At 24.5% G+C, this 17,633-nt stretch overlaps 2 protein-coding genes across 2 annotated transcripts; both read right to left on the bottom strand.

The window, feature by feature from the left end:
* Nucleotides 1–12,966: 12,966 nt before the first annotated feature.
* Nucleotides 12,967–14,964, bottom strand: LOC112706176 (transcription factor MYB53). Its single transcript, XM_025757336.3, has 3 exons — nucleotides 14,650–14,964; nucleotides 14,422–14,551; nucleotides 12,967–14,017 (listed from the first exon to the last, which is right to left on the bottom strand). Exons 1-3 carry the CDS (start codon nucleotides 14,780–14,782, stop codon nucleotides 13,162–13,164), a joined length of 1,119 nt encoding a protein of 372 aa, XP_025613121.1. The 5' UTR covers nucleotides 14,783–14,964; the 3' UTR covers nucleotides 12,967–13,161.
* Nucleotides 14,965–16,620: 1,656 nt separating this feature from the next.
* LOC112705017 (uncharacterized mitochondrial protein AtMg00810-like) lies at nucleotides 16,621–17,201 on the bottom strand. Its single transcript, XM_025755878.1, has 2 exons — nucleotides 16,952–17,201; nucleotides 16,621–16,850 (listed from the first exon to the last, which is right to left on the bottom strand). Exons 1-2 carry the CDS (start codon nucleotides 17,199–17,201, stop codon nucleotides 16,621–16,623), a joined length of 480 nt encoding a protein of 159 aa, XP_025611663.1.
* Nucleotides 17,202–17,633: the final 432 nt, after the last annotated feature.

Here is a 17,633-nt window from a genome sequence, read left to right as displayed (position 1 = left end):
AGCATACTGTGAATCTTACCAACAGTTATTACACTATAAACAAAGGGAAATTGAGATTAACATTACAGTTTTACCCGGAAACTACACGCCAACTTCTTAATAAATATATAGGAGAGAAAAAGAAAGAAGTATCATAAATATCATTTCTTAATATAAATTTTTTTTTACTAAAATTAGCATTATTGGAAAAAAAATAAAAAAAAAAAAGATGATAAGAGTAAAAGTAAATTTGCAATATAATAATGTGACAAAATTTACCTTGTTTGATATTTGATATTTAAAGTTTAATTTAGAGTCAACACTTCTGGAAGCAGGATTTTAAACATATCACAATAAAATAATAATTTTATAAAAGAAGAACGTATCGTTCTTGTTTTCAAGCGTTTGGATAAGTTTTATTAGTATCCATAATATTTAAATCGTTTTATTTGTATTTTAATATTTATAAAAGTAATTTAATGTTATTTTGTCGTTAATTACACATTATGAGTTTTAGTTGGTAAAATTTTAAAAAAAAATTTTTGAAGTTAAAATATAAATATTTAGGACAAAACTGATGATCCAATCCAGATAATAGCACATCAAAAATTGAAATTAATTTCTACAATATTTACATAATTTACTTTTTTAGAGACATAATTAAACCTGGACAGAAATAAATATAATATTAAAATCGAATGATTCAAGTGAGACCAAATTAAGAATAAATACGTCTAAATAAAAATAATTAAAAAATATAATCTAATCTATTAGTATAATTAACGACAGAATAACATTAAATTATATTTATAAACATTAGAATATAAATATGATGATTTAAACATTAAAAATATAAATAAAATTTATCTCAAATATTAAAGACAAAAATAATACTCTACACTTTTACAAAATTCATCAAACATGTAAAGACAAAACGGGACATATTATTAGGTCTTTCTTTGGTAGAAAATTCTTCGTGGCTCAGCATCAGTTTAATTAGGCAGGCTTATTTGATTGTCATTTGTCAATAAATCAAAGAGAAGGTATATATATATATACACTTTCATTCGGTTACGAATGTTTAAAATATCGATAAAATTATCTACAAAAGAATAAAGTTAAACTCATATCTATAAAAAATAATATTTGTACCACAAAAATATCAAACTCTTAAATTTTTGTTATTTTTAAAAAAATTAACTAAAATTTTTAAATTACTCTTATACTTTTCCTTCATCTTAAATTTATAATATTAAAAAAATTAAATGGCACACTACCACAAAAATAGAATTTAGCCATCAAATTTTAACTACAAACACTAAATCGTGATAAAAATAAATGAACGTATCTTTTATTTACTACGAAATATTGTCATAATCGCTAAAATTTAATCTTTTGTCACAAATAATATTTTTTCGTAACTGTACTTCCTGCTTACATTAACGTGCCATGTTATCTTGTCTTGAATAAATTAATTTTTTAAATAAATTTATTAATGTATAGTATCATTTTTTAAATAGTTTGACATTAACATATATTTATGAAATTAATTTTAAAAATATAAAAAAAATAAATTTAGATAAAATAAAAAATTATAAAAATAAAGATAATATTCTAATATTTAAGTTAATTATAAAGATAAAATTTATTTAGCTAAAATAATATAATTTGAATAGATAATAAAAAGTTTAATAATTTTTAAGTATAATTTTTTAATTTTTATTAAAAATAAATTATTTTATCATTTTTAATTTAAAAAATGAGGATAAGTTAAAAAAAATTTAGTTTTTATTTACATGATTTAGTATTCACTATATATTTTTGTGAGTACTGTACTTTTATTATATGCATAATTATCTTTTTGAAAATTAGTTGGTGAAATTTTGAATTAAATTTTTTATTTATAATATTATTTAATTAGTATATTTCATTAATTAATTATTTTATAATTATTTTTAGTTATAAAAAAATTAATACTAATTAATTTATGAGTCACTTGTATAAAAGTTTGCTATTTTATTCAGTAACAAAGAAATTAATTTATAAAATTTCTTATAACAATTTTATATAATAATTAATTTGTCTAATGTAATAAAATTTTAGTAACTAATTTAGTAATTAAAATTTATTAAACATTAAATTTTTCAGGTAAAAATATTTATAAAACTTACTTAAATGTATCATTTTTATTATACTGTTTCGTGTATAATAGATAAATAATTAAAGGATAGTGCATTGTTAATCATCAACTATCAATGGCATGAAATGAGTGATTGTGAAGTTCATATATTTATTAAAATAATTTTTTTGTTATTTATTGTTATTATAATAAAAATTAAAGATAAAAATATTACGGACTCAAAATTTAAATTTAAATTTAAATTTTTAATTATATTTGACCATTAAAAAATAAATAAATAACTATTGTATCAAAAATAAAATAATTTAAAGTATATTTAGTAGATAATAAACATTAGAATAGAAAAAAATATTTTTAAGATTAAAGAAAGTTAAAAAATCTAAACAACAATGATCAAACTGAATTTTTTAGATTTAAAATTTTAATGTGCGCTTAACTTCTCAGGTAACTTTTAGCGGAAAGTTAAAGTAATAATGGACAAATTCCAATATAACTTTTCATCATTTACGTTGTCTTTTAACTCCTACTTTTCTGCGGCACCTGAAAGTACTTTCTTTAACCACACTATATGAACTCTTATATGATAAGGTATCCTCCAAACTCAAAATACCGATTTTTTCTTTCTTCATTTTGGTGTTATTTATTGGTTTTTTTTAGTAGATGTTTTTGTGAAGGCAAAACGTAATAATTCAGGCCCTTTTAGCAGAATTACGGTAACCACAAAATATCAACAACAATGAAGAATTTGCAGAAGGTTTGGACGAAATAAGTCCAAACCAACTGTACCTACCAAAAAAGATTATAATGACCCTTTTAGTTGTGAATGTCAAAAGTATATGAAATTTCAATTTTTTTACGTGATTTTTTGAGTTCTAATATTTAGTTTATTTATTTTATTTAATTTTGTATTCAGTTGTGACACTTCTACAGGAGAAATCAAAACCGGCAAAAGAATGACAATTCAAGTTTGGCATTTGAAAAATGATGTAAAAGACATCATGAAACTTGATGGGCATGAACAAAGTTGAGATAATGACACAAATTTATTGGTACGATTTCTGGGTGTAATGGCCTGTAGAGCAACGCTGTAAATTGAAAAGATCTTTGGTGCTGAAAATGTAGGACGTGTGATAAATTTAGAGAAGTTGGTTGAAATTTTAGAGAAAAGCTATGGAGATGAAGAAATTAAAATTCAGTTGACAGCTTTGTACAAATTTTTGTTATCAAAATATAGAAATAAAGTGTATAGTTTATGTCGTGATATGCCAGACATTTAATTGGTGTATTTAATAAGTAATAGTTGAAATTTTAAATATATTTATTCTAGAAGAGATTAAAATTTATTTTATTTATGTTAAAATTTTTTTATTTTTTATTATATATTAGTTTAGATTATTATTATTATTATTATTATTATTATTATTATACTGAATTCTTATTAATATTTTTTTATAAAAAATGTTAGATATTATATGTTTAAAAAGTTTGATTTTTGTTATTAATGTTATATATATAAATATAATTTTAAATTAATAAAATTATTCAATTAGAATAAATTAGTAAAAATTAGTCACGGATTGTATGTGAAAGATAGAGTGAGTTAGTCACAAAAATAATGTGATTAAATAACTCAACATTAGTCACACAAAAATTGTGACTGAAAAATTCGGTCTACACAAATAAAGTGTGGTAAAATTATACTTTTTAATTTGATTATTTTTATTTAGCTACGACATTATGTATGGACAATAATATACAAATTATGGCTTTTTGAAGGTCTCCACGATATTTAAAATTGTGGCTAATAATACTAATACCGTGACAAATTAAAAATGCAATCTCCGATTAGCAACAAATATTTTTTCGTGACCAATGTATAGTTGCTACGGTTATCTTAGAGTTTAGCCACGATTTTTTATGTGACTAAACCCTTATTTCTTATAGTGGGAGAGATCTAACGTAGCCCCAGTGCGCAATATATTAAGTATATCCATTGTAAAGAATTTATATTATTATATTATACTAGGTGACTACAGTACAATGAAAATAACAAATAATTGAAGCTAAGTGGTTAGAGGAATAAATTTTGGGTTGAAAGGAAGTAAGGTAAATAAATAGCTAGAAGATAACACCCAGGGATTCGCAAAAGATGGTCCTAGGTAAAACACCTATAGAGTGGTTAGATATACACAATTTAAAACTTGTCGTAGGTAGCACATTATTATTTCAAAATTAATATCAATTTAATTTAAAATTAACATTTTAGTACTAATAAGTAACTCATCACTTCTTGAAGCAACTAATTAAGCAACCTTTTACTCTTTTTTTATGAACATAATAAACTAATTTATATAAGCGAATTATTATTTGTATGTACTATATCCATTATAATTTAGACTTACATCTCAGTCACTATTATTAGATTTGCTGTAGTCTTATTTTAAGTAAAATCGGATATCATTTAATAGTGATATGATAATTATTAGTCAATGTTGAATATAAAATTATTTATATATTTCTACCTAAATGGCTAAAAGCTTAATAATTAAACATTTAGGAGAACTTGTTTTATGTATGCCTCTCTTTTTTGTGAAGGGGTTTAAAAATGAGATTATTAACTTTATTTTATTTTAGTTTTATGAGAAGTTCACATGTGCATATTGTGTTAACCTCAGCCCGGCGGCCATTATCTCTTTGCCAAAATATAGTCTCACGATTATTATTGTTCAGACGGAGAACATCTTTATTTTGCTATCGATATGCCTATTATTTTGTATTTTTTATATCAGAATAAAAAATACTAAACAACCAAACTTTTATTTTTTAGTAAGTTTAACTAAGTCAAATTTATATATGTATTTATATTTTTGTTTTTTTTTTTTTATTATTATTGTTATATCATGATTATCATCATCATCTCCTCCACTTCTCTACCACTTTCTTTTTCTTCTTTCTTTTTATCTTTCTCTTTCATTCTCCTTCTCCTTCTTTGTTTTTATCGTCTTTTTCTTTTTTCATTTGATTCCTCTTCCTCTTCCTCTTCCTCTTCTATCATTATTATCATCATTATCATCTTTATTATTATCATCTTATTTTTAGTTAGTTCAATATCATTGAATTAGTTTAACGACAACAAAAAAAAGACACAAGAATATTAAGTTAATGACACAAAAAAATTATTAAAAATGATACTGAAATTTTTTATAAATGACACAAATTTTTTTTTTAAAAAATTACAGATTTAAAATCTTAACTTACTCAACCAATAAAAGACATTTAAATGTATTTTGGAACAAAAAAATACAACAATTTATTATAAAAGACACAGAAATGGTTAAACATCTTATATATGAGTTCAATACCGCTCAATTAGTTCAATGATAAAAAAAAATTGGTTAAAAAATTTTGTGTGTCATGATTAAGAAATTTCAGTGTCAAAATTAAGAAATTTTATATGTCATAATTAAAATTTTTTTATGTTTTTTTCTTATAAATTCTACACAATTTAAAACTCTTCTTTCTCTTCTTCATCATCATCTTTTTCTCCTTTTTCTTTTTGTTTCACATTCTCATAATTCTTTTTATTTTACCCTCTTAATAAGAACCTGTGTCACAGTTAAAAATTTTTGGTGTCAAAATTAAATTTTTTTTTGTATCACGGTTAAAAGATTTTGGTGTTATTTTTCTGAATAAATTTTATACAATTCAAAATTCCATATCTTTTTTTTTTTAATCATCATCTTTTTTTTCTTTTTTTATTTTCTTTTTCTTTTTATTTTTTCCTTCTTGTTTTACTTACTCATAATTCTTTTTGTTTTATTCTCTCAATAAGAATAAAAATAAAAATAAAAAAAATAAAAAATTAAATAAAAAAATAAATAAAAAAGACTGCAACTACTAAAAAGAAAACGAAAAAAAACAACAACAATAACAACAAAAAAATAACAATAAAGAAGAAACGCGCGAATAAAAAGGAGAAATGCGAAAAAGAAAAAGAAGTACGTTATTCACACATGCGTTGTATGAGTAATTTTTGTTAGGTTTAGATTAGTTTAATTAGATTTAATTAACAAAAATGTTTAGATATATAATAAAACTGTATCAAAATATTATTAAAGATATAATAATTTATATGTCTTATTCTGTTGACTTAAATTTTTGAAAAAAATAATTTTATGATATAATATTAGTCATTAGAATTTTTATGATATATTATTAGTCATTAAAAAAAATTATATAAGAAATATATTAAAAATATAATTATTTATATATTTCTATTATGAATGAGTTTGTTTATTACATAATTGTCTTCACTGATGTTGATACTCGCAGGACACATCGTCACTTCTATTGGCTTTCATATATAATGGCCTAGAATTAATTATATATAATTCTTCTTGTGGATACACACATTGTCATTATTATTAGTAGATGGTGTTTAAAATATTTTTAAAATAATGATTGATTAAATCAAATACTCATAACTTCTATTGATATAGCAAAGAATATATGATTAAATAGTTAGTAATAATTAATGAGTCATACTAAAAATTTTAAAAAAAATTATTAGTTTTAATTAATAACTAGTCAATAATATTTAAAAATATGAACTAAAAATATATGATTAGATTAATAAACTAAAAAAAAATGAGTTACTAATTAAAAATACTAAAAAAAAAATTAATTTTACTGATTTTTTAGTTTTTTTTCGTAATTAAGCCCATGAATAAGAAATGAATGCAGGGGTCTAAGTCTATAAGACTAAAACGCTTATTTTATTAGACGTTAAAAATCTCATTTTAAAAACTAAACATAATTAAATTGTGGTAGTGACATAAGAATCTTTAAGTGGTACACAACCCATGGGGTAGGATTAGGTGGTGAAAAAGTTTGCCGTTACACTTAAAAATTGAGAGAGGAAGGAAGAAGGAGAACAAACCTAACCACATGCATGGATTTTTCTTTGTTACTTTGACAACCATGACAATTGACAATGTTGACCCCAACCAATGGGATTGCACAAGTACATTTGACAAGGCATATATACTCCCCACTTGTGAATGGACATGTGTTGAAGACTTTGTAATGTGTTGTGTAGTGTAGGGGTGTTATATAATATATATATTTATTTATCCAAGCCTTAGCAGTCAACTTCTTAATAGAAAAGGAATCAAATCTAACTGCTCATCATTATTGGAAACAAAGGTTTTGCTACTTTTGCCTTTTCAGCAGTCATCCCCCTCCCCTTCCTTAATTTTAAATATACATGTTCTTCTATGATTTTTTTTTATATATTTGAAAAGATTTGGTCTCGTTGATATTGTTCAAGCTTAATAAGTTATTACAAATCTACATGGTCTAATTTTATCTAAAATTTATATTTTATTGGAGATAAATTATTTATATACTTTTTTTTATTTTTAAACTTTTGAAATAAGTGATTTTATAATATAATATTAAAATTTTATGATAAAAAGAATGGTAAAGTGACAATTTAGTTCGTGAGAATTTTAATTTCAAACTAATTAATCTTTAAACAAAATATATCAATATGTTAATCTATATTACGTCGTTTTGTCAATTCATCGTGTAAAATCGAACGATAATATTTATGTGTACTATTAATTATAGTAATGTGTCTAGTTATAGAAGATCGTTATAGAGATAACAACTTTTAGAACGAAACTTAACTTGTTTCGTTAGAGTTTGTATGTAGTAAATAGAAAGTAGTTAGTGAGAGTTATGAAAACTTAAAAGATAAAAAATGTTGTCATCTAAAACGACATCGTTCTTATATTTATGTGGCAGTAATGAGATATTCATTATAGATAATAAAATACATGGATAATTCGATTTCGTTTGCACAATCTATAGATGAAAGGATATAATATGTCTATTGTTTGTTATCGTAAAAGACCTAATTAATACTTTTTTTTCAGAGACTAATTAATTAATCCGAGTCAAAATTCTCAATAACCTAATTGTCACTTTACTATAAAAAAATTTAAAATTTGATTCTTATTACTCTAAAATACAAAAAAATAAGATAAGACAATCAATCACATATCAGATTTAAAAAAAAAAGTTGAGGATACATTTCAAAATATAAATATTTATAATACTTTCTGTTATATCTTTAACATAATTATAGTATGGTGAATTCTATGATGTAGAAAGAAAGATTTTTCTACATGTGTATATTTGTGTTGTCAAAAGGATAGTGTGACAAGTGTTTAGAAAGAGAGTAAATCAAGAGACAAGATTTGACATGTTACAAGTAAAATGTAGTGTATTTTGTCTTATGTAATATGTAAATAATGTATTGATTAAATAGGCTAATTATATTTATGTTAATTAATTATTAAAGATAATATTAAACCTTGTATAATTTTTTTATTTTTGGACTTTTTGAATGTACACTCTCTATCTCCAAAAATATTAACTTTACACACAAAAATTTATTAATATTTATTTATTTTAATATATTCCTTTTTTTCTTTTTTGATGACTTAGATATATTCAGTTTCACAAATATAAAAATTTATTTACATATTTTAACCAACAAAAAAACATATAACTTTACATATTTACATACATTTAAATTAATGGTAATATTTATATATATTTAATCTAAATATTATATCAATATATCTGTCAATATTACTCTGGGTACATATAGATATTTATAAAAAAAATATTATTCAAACACCACATATTCTTGACATCTTATAAAAATAGTTTGTTATTAATTATTTATATATTTAAATTTTTTAATTAATAAAACAAAAAAATTTATATTTAATTATTTAAAAAATATCAATGTCAAAATAGCATTTGTAATATTGTCATTTTTATGGTGCAGAAAGAAAGAATATATATTTTGGGAGAGTTGAATTTTTTTTAAGAATGAAAATTGTAATAAGAAATTTTGGTTTTTGTTATAAAGGGAAATTAAAAATAAATTTAATTTTAATATAGTGTTAGTATAAAATAATTTTATATTTATATCTAATGACGTAACATTACGTTAACAAAAATAATTACTTTTTATAGACAGTGTGAATTGTCATCCAAAAGACTAAATATAATTACACGACTGTGTAAAACACATTTTATATTGTCAATATATCAAAATTAAACTCACTAAAAATATGTGCACCAAAATTTGTATAACACCAGACATATAGAAAAACATGGTAGACACCAAAAAAAATATAAGAAAACATAGTTATTTTTCGGTATTATGTAGACGATATCTTGTTATTTTGTTTGCATTAAAATATCTATTTATAGTTGTTTATAAAAAATAATTAAAAGAAAATTTTAAATACTAAAAAAAGAAAAATCTTTTAATAATTAATATTTCAAAAAAAATTGTCTAAAAAAAATTAAATAGTTCAAGTTATTATCGGAATATTTTAGATGTAACCTATTATTTATAATTAAATTATTAATTTTTTATAATGAATAAACTATGTTATTGTGTAAATATTTAATATTTATTATTTTATTAAACGAAAAAAATATGTCTAAACAGATTTAACAAAACTACAGGATTAGTTTTTCTTTAAAGAAATAGAAGTGTATTGAAAAAAGATGATAATTTTTTTAATATATATTATACATTTATTAATTTAATTTAAATTAAATATTAATAAATTTTTGTGTGTAAAAATTAATTTTTTAGATAATATTTATTTTATAAATAAAAATAATTAATTGAATTTTCTTTTTCAAGTAATATGAGTTGGAAGAAAAATAATTAATTGAGTTTTTCTTTTTTATTAATTTTTCATCTAAGTTAATAATTTTTTTTCAACTCATATTACTTGAAAAAATAAAATTCAATTTATTATTTTTATTTACATAATAAATATCATCTGAAAAATTAATTTTTACACACAAAAATTTATTAATATTTATTTTAAATTAAATTAATGAATGTATAATATATATTAGAAAAATGATTATCTTTCTTCAACACACTTCTATACCCTAAAAGAGAAACTAATCATATAGTTTTGTTAAATCTGTTGAGACATTTTTTTTGTTTAATAAAATGATAAATATTAAATATTCACTTAAACATAGTTTAATCATCGTAAAAAATTAATAATTTAATTATAAATAATAGGTTGCATCTAAAATATTCCAATAATAACTTGAAGTATTTAATTTTTTTTAGACATTTTTTTGAAATATTAATTATTAAAAGATTTTATATTTTAGTATTTGAAATTTTCTTTTAATTATTTTTTATAAACAACTGTAAATAGATATTTTAATACAAACAAAATAATAAGATACCGTTTACATAATACCAAAAAATAACTATGTTTTCTTATATTTTTTATGGTGTCTACTATGTTTTCCTATATGTCTACAAATTTTGGGTGCACATATTTTTAGTGAGTTTAATTTTGATCTATTGACAGTGTAAAATATTTTACACAATCGTATAATTATATTTGATCTTTTGGATGATAATTTACACAGTCTATAAAAAGTAATTATTTTTGTTAATGTAATGTTACGTCATTAGATGTAAATATAAAATTATTTAATACTACATTAAAATTAAATTTATTTTTAATTTTCCTTTATAACAAAAAAAACAAAATTTCTTATTACAATTTTCATTTTTAAAAAAAATCAATTCTCCCAAAATATATATTCTCTCTTTCTACACCATAAAAATGACAATATTACAAATGCTATTTTGACATCAATATTTTTTAAACAATTAAATATATATTTTTTTGTTTTATTAATTAAAAAAATTTAAATATATAAATAATTAATAACAAACTATTTTTATAAGATGTCAAGAATATGTGGTGTTTGAATAATATTTTTTTATAAATATCTATATGTACCCAGAATAATATTGGCAGATATATTGATATCATATTTAAATTAAATATATATAAATATTACCATTAATTTAAATGTATGTAAATACGTAAAGTTATATGTTTTTTTGTTGGTTAAAATATATAAATATATTTTTATATTTGTGAAACTGAATATATCTAAGTCATCAAAAAAGAAAAAAAAGAATATATTAAAATAAATAAGTATTAATAAATTTTTGTGTATAAAGTTAATATTTTTGGTGAGAGAGAGCGTATATTCAAAAAGTCCAAAAATAAAAAAAATCATACAAGGTCTAATATTATCTTTGATAATTAATTAACATAAATATAATTAGTCTATTTAATCAATACATTATTTACATGTTACATAAGACAAAATATACTATATTTTACTTGTAATATGTCAAATCTTGTCTATTGATTTACTCTTTTTCTAAATACTTGTCACACTACCCTTTTGACAACACAAACATACACATGTAGAAGAATCTTTCTTTCTACATCATAGAATTCACCTTATAGTATAATATGAATATCAAAAATATTACTTGTATACTAAAATTATCACTATATATATTTTTTTTGTTTAACTCATTTTTAATATGTATTTTATATTCTAATTTGTATTTTATACTAATAACTAATTTTTCTGGCTAATTTTGATTTTGATGTACACTACTTGACATTATTCTATTAATATATACCGGCAAAGTACTTAATTTGGTTATCCTACGTTGGAAAATAAATAAATTAATTAAGATTCTAATACTCTTCCGTCTGATCAATTAGCAAATATATTTAAGAGGCCAAAGCAAACAGATTATTGTAATTATATATCAATATTTCCTTCATTGTCCTAGATACAAGAACGTATTTACTTGAATGATTTACAAGAGTGATATACCTCTCCTATCCCCCATACTTGATTCGAGTAACTAAGTTTATATATACATTCTTAAGTAAACCACCCTTTGATGAGTTGGTGGATGAGAAAACAATTCTTAACTGTTTTCTCTCTATTTAATTTATAGCAGCCATACATTCTCACTACAAGAGAAGCGGGTTTAAGCTGCGGAAAAAAACAAATCATATATAGTTAAAGCTCGCAAAACTACTGTGGCTATAGAGGAGAATTTTAATTTTTTTAGAATAATGTTTAGGATTTATAATTTAAGAACTATTGGAAGTGATAATTTGTTTTTTTTTTAATGTATTAATTTTTTATTTTGTATTTTTTAATTATTATTAAAATAAAAAAATTATTTTAAACGTAATAATATATAATTATAGATATTATATTTTAGGTGAATGTTATATTAAATTAAATAAAATAATTTTATGTTATTATCTTTCTAATATTTTTTTTTTATTTAGCATGACTTTTGGTTCATTAGCCACGATTTTTAGAATTGTGGAAACTTTGATTAGCCGTGATTTATTATTTTGCTTCTGTTTTACTGCAGAAACTACTATACATGTTTGTTGATATATAATTCATATGGAAATTAACAATGTGCATTGTGCGCCAGTTGTAATAATTTTTATGTTACAAACATTCTGATTTTATATCATAAAATTACTTTGAAAAAAAAAAATGAGTCGTTACCTCTTTCATTCAAATTCAATGCATAGAAATCTAATTAATTTAATAACAAATAAAAATAGATAATTAAAGAGAAAAATAATTGTATTGACATTCATATACTATGTCCTACTAATCTTTCCAAGAGTTATGTACACCAAACATGTATCAATTATATAAATACGCATACATGTAATACATATATATTTATACATACTATAATATATATAACCTATATATATGTAGATGTGTGTTGATTTGAAAGAAGTGGCAAGAAACAATAATGTGATGATGAACAAGGCATAGAATAAAAACACACACACACAAACCAAATACAGTGCCAACTATAATCTGAAAATAAAAATAAAATTGGGAGCTACTCAAATGAAGATGCAAAAAACATCTTTTTATGAAGATGTTTTGTATAAAAGTATGATTTATTGATTTGGCCACACTTCAAATAAAAACAACACTTTTATAACATATCAAAATCTAACCCTACAATCTATCATCTAAGGGTCAAAAAGAAAAATCATCACATGAAGACAATTATAACATCTTCATGGGAGTACCCACCAATAAAATTAAGGTAGCTCATGCATGATAGTAGGGTCCACAAGAAAGAGTTCAGACCAATAAGAAGAGGAGGAAGAAGCAGGTCCTCCTCCTCCTCCATAGCTAGAAGTGGTGCTGCTTGTATCTCCTGGATTATTATTGTTACTAGTAGTAGTAGAGGGTCCATTATTATTTGGAGCAATAGATGACAATGGAGAAGAAGATGGAAGAATCCAGGAGGAATTATCATCAGCTGTTGTGTGATCCATTTGACTTATGATTGCATAGTTAGTAGTAGAACCTTGACCTTGCTCATTAATATTATTCAAACATGATTGGGAATTGAAAGAGACTTGTTGTGATGGTGGGTCTAAAAAGTGAGATAATAGCAAGTTTGGGTGGTAGTGGAGTGGTTGACAGCTACTATCATCATCAATAAGAATCCCATTCCCATGATGATGATGATGAGGAAATGAAGAAGGACCATTATTATTATTATTATTATTAGTATTAATATTCTCTTTCACATTTAACAAACTGAAAGGAGGTTCCATGTTTGTGATGTTGATGGGATTGTTTTGTTGGTCCAAGGCAAGGTTGGAATTTGATGAGGAAGATTGGAGTAAGTAATGAAGGTACTGAAGCTTTGCCATTTGAATTGCCTCTGCTTGTAAGCTCAGAGCATGTTCATCAATTGATGATGATGTATCCATCATGCTTGCCAAAGCTATGAGGTATGGGAGGGTAGAAACAAGGTCAGTTCTTGGTTGATGAGTCATTGGATCAAAACCCATCTGGATCAGCTTCTTCTTCAAATGAGTGTTCCAGAAATTCTTTATCTCGTTGTCTGTTCTCCCCGGAAGATGGGTCGCAATTGCTGACCACCTGTTCAACAATATCGCTCTTATATTACTAAACCATTCTTTCTACTCAAGAATAGCCAACTTGATGTGAAGTTGATAGTTGAGAATTGTTAAATGATTTGACTAAATTTTTATCTAACGGTTCTCAGTTATCAACTTCACATGAAGTTAACTGCATCTGAGTTTTCACTTTATTAAAAACTAACACATAGATAATTATATTTTTAATAAAGAAATATATCTAAACATAATTGTTGCCAAAAGTAAAAACTTTTTGTCCATTTTCTTTATGGATGAATAATGAAACAAAACTATATAGAATAGAATCTAGCTCACTAAAAACCCTTGAATTTCTTCTCCACTAAAAAATAAAAGAAGAAAAAGAATTGGTGTAAGTGAGATAGAAAGTATATATTAGGAAAGTACTTGTTTCCAAGAATGGAATGAAGATGGAGAATGGTTTGCTCCTCTTCTTGGGAGAATTTGCCCCTCTTAATATCAGGCCTCAAATAGTTAGTCCACCTAAGTCTACAGCTCTTGCCACATCTATTAAGACCTGCATCAACAAAATCAACAAACTACATCATGATGAATTCAGTGAAAGAAATTAATATTGTAAACTTTATATAAGAGATTTAATTATAATTTGCTGACCCGCTAACTTAGGAAGTGCTCTCCAACTTCCATGGCCATGTTTCTGAATGTGGTGAACAAGCTTTTGATCTTCTTCAGGAGTCCATGGACCTTTCTTAAGGCCACTCTCATCGCAGCATGGAGACCTTCCCATATTGTGCAGTCTTTTTAATTTTTCCACTCTTACCGCACCAAATCAAACTAACAAGGGGCTGCGCCACACTATTTATATATCCATTAATATTATTCTTTTTGCTTGCTTCTTAGTTTAGCTTGTCGTTCATTATTTCTATTAAAGTATACATTTTGCAAATCTTTATTAGGTTGGTAAAAGATTTGGACACTTCCATATCCGGTTAAACTATATACTCAATAAAATGTTTCGTGCCTTGACCATATTACCCTTCAAATTAAATAAAGAGTAAGCTTATAAATTTATCTCCAAAAAATTTTAGATCAAGACTTTGCTTTTTATAATTTTTTGAAAATTATTCTCGTCGAATAGATTGATCATTCTGTCACTTTCAATCAAATTTTTAATATACGTATCAAACAAATAAATCTCTAACAAATTTTATTATAAAATAATTAAGTTTTTAAAAAATATTACTATAAGATAAATTAATTTCCTTCAAAATGATAAAAAGGCAAATTTATCTGATGTAACTTTTAAAGAATAAAAATTTATCAGGGATCAAATTTTTTTATCTAATTTTTTTTAAAAACCAATTCGAGCATCTGTTCTTCAATAAATTGTGTACTTTGAATATTGGATGAATGAATAATGATAGATGGTGACTATTGTAAGTTTTTAAAATAGTTATGTTTAGATAGAAGGTTCGAAAAGATACTTACATACATAAATAGTATTATTGCTTTAATGTTGCATGTAAAAGGATTTTCTTTTTAAAAAACTATCCAGTATAACCATGACTAATTTTTTTATTATTTAAATTTTTAAAAGAAATAGAGTACTTGTCTGTCAGAGACAAAAAAATGATATATATATATATATATATAATTATTTATATATATATTTTTTATCAATTTAACTTTTTAAAAAAATAATTTTATAATATCATATTAATCTTTCATAATTTAAAAATATAGAGCTCGATCGTTATTAATCTCAATTATATGCTTCATTTTTTATTATTGGAAATCAATTTCTAATTATAGAGGTATGGGTGAGATGAACTACTACTACCACTTTACGCCTAAATATTACTTGTGATTTGTGAGATTTATTACTTTTGAATAATTAAATAATGTTTCACTTATATATTCAGTAAAAAAAAAAGTTGAGTTAAAACGTGTTGGTCGAAGAATTTCCACCGATTAGATCGTTGATACTCGATAGAGACTAGGAAGCATCTGCAAAAATTGGTGAAAGAGAAGCTTTATTCTCATCAAACACTATTAGATGAGTCTAACACTATTAGATGAGTCTAAGAACAAAAAAAAGAAAGAATGGACAAAGAAAAGAAGGTGAGAAGAGAGATGGTTTGAAGAGAGAGAAAGGAAGGAAAGTAAACAGAGAACCAATATTCAAAAAGGGGCCGAATGAATTCTCAAAAAAAAAAGTTAAAAAGAATACCTAATAGCTATTGTATATATATGTACATAATAACATTAATTGAATAATTAATTTGTCGAGGCATTAGGGATAACAAATCAAATGCCAACTAACACATACTTAGCAACCTATGACTCAACTTACATCCTTCCGCAAACTAGGGCTGTGGATGTTTAGAAGTCCTAGTTTAAAAAGATTAACCGCAAAAGAATCTGGTGCCAAAGTTTTTGTCAGAAAATCTGCAAGCTGATTAGATGAGGAGACTGGCATCAAGTGAGTGAGGCCAAATAGGTTTTGATTCCGAGCGGTGTGGCAATCCACCCGATATGCTTTGTGCGTTCGTGAAAAATAGGATTAGTGGCAATGTGAATGGCGAATTTATTGTCACAAAAGAGAGTAATAGGCTCCGTTAGGGGCTATCTAAGGTCATGCATGATGAAAGATATCCATTGAGCTTGGCAAGTAGCCAATGCCAAGGCTCGATATTCTGCCTCGGATGAGGATCTAGCGACGGTGCTTTGTTTCTTACTCTTCCAACTAATTAAGGAACTTCCAAGATAGAAGCAGTGGCCAGTGATAGACTTTCGAGTATCTGTATATGTTGTCCAATCGGCATCAGCAAAACCAGTGAGCTTGAGGTCATTGTCTGTTGAAAAGAAAACACCAACGAATGGGCATCCTTTTAAGTATTTTAACACACGAAAAGTTGTCCGCATGTGCTCATCAGTTGGGCATCAATGAACTGACTAAGTTGCCCTATAGCATAAACAATGTCTAGCCGTGTATTGGTTAGGTATAATAGTCTTCCAACGAGCTGCCGGTAAGAAGTGTGATAAGCTAGAGCAGTGCTACTATCTCGTGACAATTTGGAAGCACAAGTGTAATCCATAGGCGTGCTAACAGGTTTGTAATCTAAGTACCCAAAATCTTTGAGGATGTCAAGCACATATTTTCTCTGACAGATGTGAATTCCGTTGGAGAATCTGGCCACTTCCATTCCTAAGAAATATTTTAAATCACCCAAATCTTTAATTTTAAACCGCAGGTCAAGTAATTTTTTTTATTCTCTAAATTTCATCCAAGTCATCACCAGTCAAAACCAGGTCATCAACATAAACCATAATGATAGTAACCCCTGAGAAGTGATTTTCGTATATAAAGAGTGATCTGATTCAGATTTGGTGAAGCCCCCAATGGTGAGAGTTTCAGTCAACTTTAAGTTCCATTGTCGACTCGCTTGTCTCAAACCATAAAGAGATTTTTGAAGTTTACAAACTGAATCTGATCGTACAGCCGGATGATCGAGCCCAGGAGGAAGTTTCATGTATATTTCCTCATTCAAATCGCCGTGAAGAAAAGCAGTGTTAACGTCTAACTGCTTGATGTGCCACTGCTTGGCCGCAGCTAAGGCCAATACAATTCTCAAGGT

The sequence above is a fragment of the Arachis hypogaea genome, chromosome 8 (assembly GCF_003086295.3).
Source record: "Arachis hypogaea cultivar Tifrunner chromosome 8, arahy.Tifrunner.gnm2.J5K5, whole genome shotgun sequence".
In the NCBI taxonomy this organism is placed as follows: Eukaryota; Viridiplantae; Streptophyta; class Magnoliopsida; order Fabales; family Fabaceae; genus Arachis; species Arachis hypogaea.
The sequence above is the reverse complement of the archived record's forward strand: the minus strand, read 5'-3'. Positions and strand labels throughout refer to the sequence as shown.